Here is a 6,624-nt window from a genome sequence, read left to right on the forward strand (position 1 = left end):
TAAAATGAGTCAGAATATGTAAAAACGATTGTGTGGTCTTTGTCGTGGTCATCAAATGCATCTTGTAAAATTTCGAAACTCGAAAGAACAACGATACGAGCAGATAGCAAGGACAAGTTCAGCTTGTTAGAAAAAAAGACTCCGTGATAATTCGGAACTGTCGTGAAATCGACCATAACGATGACGGAAACGACAGCGATGGTGATGTCAGATTCGTTGCCATAGTTATTGGTTTCAATACGAAAGAAAGTAGTTGGCTAAAGCGACTCAGTCCGCTCTAAGGCAGGCTGTCGAGACGGATCAGATAATTCCTGTTCAGTTATTTTTTCTGGCAATTTTGACCTGAAAAGTGTCTAAAACCGACACAAGTACCAACCCGCAGAAAACGTCCCATCATATTTGGCCTGATACTGACACTGAGGAAAGTCCTGCTCCTTTACAACGGAAGCACAGCTGTGCTATATGCAGTTGTGCGAATCATACCAGTTTTATTGAGCATCGTCGGCCTGCAAAGATGAACAACTTTACCGCAGGGAACACCTTCAACGCCAGCTGCGTTGAAGCGGTCAACGATAGTAGCGCAAACTGCACAAACATGACGGACAGTATCGGCTCTCCCTCCGTCAGCACGTCCGCGCCCTATGCTGACGACATGACGCCGATTCACTACTTCTACCTGATCGTACAGTTTGTGTTCATGATCGTCGGCAACGTGGGCAACATCATGGTGATCGGTGCTGTTCTCGTCAGCGGCAAGCTCTACACGGCCGGCAACATCTTCATCATGAACTTGGCGCTGGCAGATCTCTGGGTGACATCGTTTGTAGACACGTTCAGCATCGTGGGCATTCTACTCAGGCACGAGTTCTTCGCCGACAAGACCGTGCTCTGCCAGATTATCGCCAGTACTTGTCTCGTCGCCTGCATCGCCTCGCTGTGGAATATCATGGCCATTAGCATCAACAGGTAGGGTGATCATGTTGGCGAGCTGACATGTAGATGTAAAATTTAATATGTATGTATGTATGTATGTATGTATGTATGTATGTATGTATGTATGTATGTATGTATGTATGTATGTATGTATGTATGTATGTGTGTATGTGTGTATGTATGTATGTATGTATGTATGTATGTATGTATGTATGTATGTATGTATGTATGTATGTATGTATGTATGTATGTATGTTGTGTGGTGTGTGTATGTATGTATGTATGTATGTATGTATGTATGTATGTATGTATGTATGTATGTATGTATGTATGTACGGACACTAGTACTGTGCTAGCATTTATATCGTAGTTTTTTTTTTTCATTTCGTCCCTTAAGAAATTTAACAACTCAGATAATAACACATCAAATCACTTCAAGAATAACTATATATCAATTTTGAGCTTGAATATATGGACTTGACGTCGCTCCAAAAATCACCCGTGTGAATCTGTACTCTGTCAACTCACGATCTTGTAGATTGTTGTACCACAGAACTCGCAGTGCGTCCCTGTCTTGTTCATGCACTCTGATTTGCAGGAAAGCTTTCTGAATATCTCTTGCGATTTCTAGCAACGAGACAAAGATTTTAGGGATTCTTGAGCTCTCACATACAGCTCATATCTCACAAAACATTGCTAAAGAACAAGAACTATAAATTTCACACACATTATATTTATGTATCGACCGTTTCGAAACAAATATAATAAAACTTTTCATCGCTCCTTTTCAATTTTACTCCTCCTGTGACATTGTCGAAACCCAAGGTCAAGGTAGTTTGCACCTCTAAAGTGAAAGACTTTCTTTGAATCTTTCAAAGTACCAATCCACACTGCTTCAGTTTTTTCCTCTATTGATTTTTAAACACGAACTTCACGCACGTTCCTCACACTTTTTTGTATGTCCCTCGACTGATTTCCGATCGACGTCTGCTTCGGGCTGGCATGTCGACCACACAAAAACTGACTCAAAAACTCGGCGAAACCCACATTTTTTCAAAATAAAAACTTAAAAAGGCAGTGCTCCTTTTATCGAGATGTGTAGTTAAAACGCCCCACCAGAACAGCAAAGGAACAGAAATATCTTTGGTAAGAGCTCCTACTACTGTGACCTCAATGGTAAGAGAAAAACAATGGAGAAAATTGCGAGACCGGTTTGACAGTATGTTACCATCAACACTGTAGTGCGCAGCAATCAGTATTTATATCATAGTTTACTTTCAGCTTGTGTAAAGAGAAGTCGAATATGCAGGACGGACACGTACACGCGCGCACGATTGTACACACAGACACTCAATCACACTCCAGGTTTCCCCCAGTAGGCATTGTATCAAATTTGAAATTAATGCCATTCCATCAAAATGTTACTATTTTAGCTATCAATGTACGGTTTTTAAAAACAGGGGTTTTGTAAACTGTATGATTTATACACGGGACAGTCGGCGACTACATGTGTAGGGAGAAATGAACGACACATCAAGTGCAACTGAACCATGAATATAATTATCATGTAAATATATAGCTCTTTAAAGGCGCACGGGGAAACTTGGTACATTGTACTTAGGCTGCAATCCCTGCGAATGGACTGCTTTTCAGCAGAGAGAGAGAGAGAGAGAGAGAGAGAGAGAGAGAGAGAGAGAGAGAGAGAGAGAGAGAGAGAGAGAGAGAGAGAGCTCTGAATATATGAAAGCTGCCTTTCTCCGAGTAGTCAAGGATTATCATTTGCCAACACTTCCTAACTATGACCATACTGAAAAAAATTTCCTTGGGGTTCCCTGGCAAGATTAAACTGCACCTAGTGAAACATTTCTAGCACTTACTGGCTCTAAATTTCCATAAATAGCTTAAATAATGGGATGCATTGTAAATGCAAGCATATATTGTTTGGTAGGGATAAACTCTATGTATTTCGCCTATCAAAGCGCTAGCGTTCGTGCCTATATAATTTTTGTGACACGCCTTGTAAGGTGCACGATATTTACATTACTTTGTATTAAGGGGTTAAGTTTCTCATGTTCCATTTTCTAAAGGCTTTGCATAGTATTTATGTATACATCCCCTAGTTTTTTACAACCTGGTCGCCGTGTCGTCCTTTACTTTTCTAATACAGTACTTCTTTCTGCCGCGGAGGTTTCTTTTGAGCAACCCGCCGGCCGAAGATTCCCCCTGACCACGTACCATTGTTCCTCCTAGCGGGTACGAATGATGATGTTGTCAAGCTGAGATGTATGTGCCATATGGTGGTTTGAAACGAGGACATTTTGCGAAGCATGTGTCCGCTTTTCTGTCAAAACTGTCCACAGTCTGTATCTGGATTCGTGATGCGCAAAATCGCAATTTTTTTTTACGATACTTCATGCAAATATTTAACCCTCTCTCTCTCTCTCTCTCTCTCTCTCTCTCTCTCTCTCTCTCTCGCTCGCTCTCTCTCTCTTTCGTTCTGTGGTACATTTATTTTTTCCCCAGGTACATATATGTCTGCAAGAACACCCTCTACAAGAAAATCTACACCAAACGTAACTCAATTTTCATCGCCCTCGGCATCTGGGTCGGCTGCACGCTCATGGATTTGCCGAACTTCCTCGGCTGGGGCGGTCATGTCTACGACCACAAGACCATGGTGTGCACCTACGAGCGCACAGCTAGCTACAGCTATACTCTTTTCTTCCTGTCGCTCTCCGTCTTCTTACCCCAGTCTGTCGTCTGCTTCTGCTACCTGAAGGTGTACCTGCTCGTGCGCACACAGCGGCACCGGATCGCCTCGCTCCAGGTCCAGTTCGGAGGCGACGAGTACCACGTGAAGCGGAAGGACATCCAACTACTGAAAACCTTCTTCGCCATTTTCATCGTGTTCTTCATCTGCTGGGGACCTTACGCCGTGATCGTCCTCGTCGACTTCGAGGACGAGCTCCCGCAGTGGTTGCACATCATTATCATCACCATGGCCCACGGCAACAGCAGTCTGAACAGCGTCCTCTACGGCGTAATGAACAAACAGTTCAGAGAAGGCTACTACAAGGTTCTGTCTGCGATCGGCTTCTGCCCTCGCTCTCGCGTCATCAACGTCGTGACGACAATGAGCCTTAGGGATGCGAGTGACGGCGTCGCTGTACTCGTGGGCACAACATCCGAATTCATTGATCAGAACGGACGTTGTAAGTCTAACAAGCAACAGTTTCAACCGAGAGAGCCCCTCGTGGCAGCTGACCTTGTTCAATAAGTTTAAAGGTATACAGTCACCTATAATCTAAATATGCCCATATATGGTCAAAGGTGCGGTCCTTGGTATTCAAAATGCCCTTGTGAGAGCGCTGTTTCTAAAAAGCGGCCACCCGCTTAAAATCTGTGATTGGTTAGATTTTCTCTTTCCATGGTAACTGTGGCAAAATTGGAACAGGTGACAGTATACCTTTAATCCCAACCTGCTATTATTACACTGCTTCACGAGTATTTTGTGTGCAACAGTTTATGTTGCAAATTTTTGTCAAGCAAAACGAGATATATATGTATGGTGTCAGTAAGAGTTCTAAATAGCTTGTTTCATAACTCGAAAGTCAGAATAATTCCCAAATATTAACCATATAGGATGGTACAGAACCGTGGGATATGGAGTCGTGACGTCGACTTTCAAACAAGTGACGCGTGACGTCGCGCTATGTAAATGATCACGAATACAATCTGCGATATATCTCCTGAAAGGGCAATGACTGATATCGTTAATTGATGGACAACCTTAAGATCCACGAGGATACGAAAGATAACCCGTGCAAGGCGAATAGGCAATGTGCACGATTAATATTGATTTAAGAACCTGGGACTAAACCTATTTGAGAGAGAGAGAGAGAGAGAGAGAGAGAGAGAGAGAGAGAGAGAGAGAGAGAGAGAGAGAGGAGAGAGAGGAGAGAGAGAGAGAGAGAGAGAGAGAGAGAGAGAGGGGATGGGAAGGGGGATAGAAAGCTTGCCTTAGGTTTTTTAAAGTCCAAAGAAATGCAAAGTGCAACTGCCGCACACAATAATCGTCACTCTATTAAACACTGAGAGCCAAGCAATGCGTAAATCTCGCGTTAGTGAAGGGGCAGACGAGAGTTGCGACGCGGACGTGAAAGTTTCCATGCATGTAGTTACAGCGACGTAGAAAATTGCCCGGTTAACTCAGTTCTACTGTTCAAGACTATTGGGGCTATGCATTGCTTTTACTTAGATATATTTTACAGATTTTTCAACCCTTTTCGCCCTCTGTGGCTATTTTGTAGCTGGCATGGCGATGAGTGTATCTCAGTGCTTGACAACACTATAGTACCGTTTCTCCCGCCATGCTGTTCAAGCGTCTGGTTCGACAACACATTTGTTCTGTTTAATATCTGTGCCATGACAACATGAAACACAACATTGACTTGCCGTGGCATCGATGGAATTTCAAAATATATCTAATTTATTTGTTGTTCAGTTTGTGTTTTACACCAAATAAGGCTATACATATGGGTTTTATACATTAATGCCCATGCGCACCTACACCGGTAACAATATATTTTCCACCGGTAACTTTGTTTATCAAGAATGAGTTGCCTTTATAATTTACTGTCTATGGACACAGAGGGCGTTTTTACCTCGACAACAACCGATTACGTTAGCATGACAGTGATCTCTTGTAGATATTGGAAATAGAAATAGAAAATGGCCGCCACATCTGGGTTATCCAATGGGGAAAATACAATTCCTAATTTTCACAAAAGCAAGCCGATGAAAAATTACTTCATAAGCTTCAAAATGAGCCTCGCCATCTTAAAAACGGTGGGCCAAAATAATATTGTAAAGGTTTGAGAGTCCAAATATATGCCTCCGAGGTGCGCGTTCTACCAAACCTTGAGTGAATAAAATACTGTGTGATTGAATTTTGTGATGAGAGAAGGAAGTATGTGTCACTCAGAAATGTCTAAATTGTATAAATTTACACACTTTACTACTGACTTGCTTATTCGGACTGGGACACGTCATCCATGGTAGGATACAGTCGCTGATATCTTCATAGAGATCACTGTTTCACGTGAATTGTTCACATTTCCGGTGAAGTCGAGATATTTTGGTGCATGCATTCCATGCAGACGTTTTCTGTCGAAAATGGTGGACGTGTAGTAGGCTATAAGCGCAGAAGATATCCACCGATGTAAACGACAGTTAGATTTAGCGAGTGGTCAGGATCACGACATACAATTCTTTGTTCGCTTTCCAAAATTTAACAATTTCCCCCTTACTGTGCGAGGTAGTCATATTTTTTCATGTCTAATACAGATTTTCAAAAAGTTTTCTTGTAAGGTAAAAAGTTAGGCATTATCAAACAACTTTCCCCTGCGTGAGTATCATATTTACTTAATCGTTGACGCTAGCAGGAAAAATGGAAATTATTCATAAACCAATCAGTATAGAATGACCATTTCGTCAGATGTAGAATTCTTATACCATTCACTTCTCCAGATGTAACGCTGTGAAAGGTGTTCGCCCACTTCGGTTGATACAACTTGCATGAGTTCTCTGCGTTTTACTTCCTTATTGTCCTCATCGTTACATTAACATTCAACCTATTTAAGTCAGTTTGGACATTGCGTCTCTCATTTACCCCCCCCCCTTGAAAATCGC

General features: G+C 42.2%; 1 protein-coding gene across 1 annotated transcript; it reads left to right on the forward strand.

The window, feature by feature from the left end:
* The first annotated feature begins 300 nt into the window (after nt 1-300).
* Nucleotides 301-4,816, forward strand: LOC139138565 (melatonin receptor type 1B-B-like). The gene is made up of 2 exons (XM_070706999.1): nt 301-966; nt 3,457-4,816. The coding sequence occupies exons 1-2, from the start codon at nt 515-517 to the stop codon at nt 4,208-4,210; spliced, it is 1,206 nt and encodes a 401-aa protein (XP_070563100.1). The 5' UTR covers nt 301-514; the 3' UTR covers nt 4,211-4,816.
* Nucleotides 4,817-6,624: the final 1,808 nt, after the last annotated feature.

This window comes from Ptychodera flava, chromosome 1 (assembly GCF_041260155.1).
Source record: "Ptychodera flava strain L36383 chromosome 1, AS_Pfla_20210202, whole genome shotgun sequence".
Classification (NCBI taxonomy): domain Eukaryota; kingdom Metazoa; phylum Hemichordata; class Enteropneusta; family Ptychoderidae; genus Ptychodera; species Ptychodera flava.

Excerpts from the sequence above, each read along its gene's own strand:
- LOC139138565 (XM_070706999.1), top strand. The coding sequence starts at position 515 with ATGAACAACTTTACCGCAGGGAACACCTTCAACGCCAGCTGCGTTGAA. Across the intron at positions 967-3,456 it reads ATGGCCATTAGCATCAACAG|GTACATATATGTCTGCAAGA; the intron begins GTAGGGTGATCA and ends TTTTTTCCCCAG.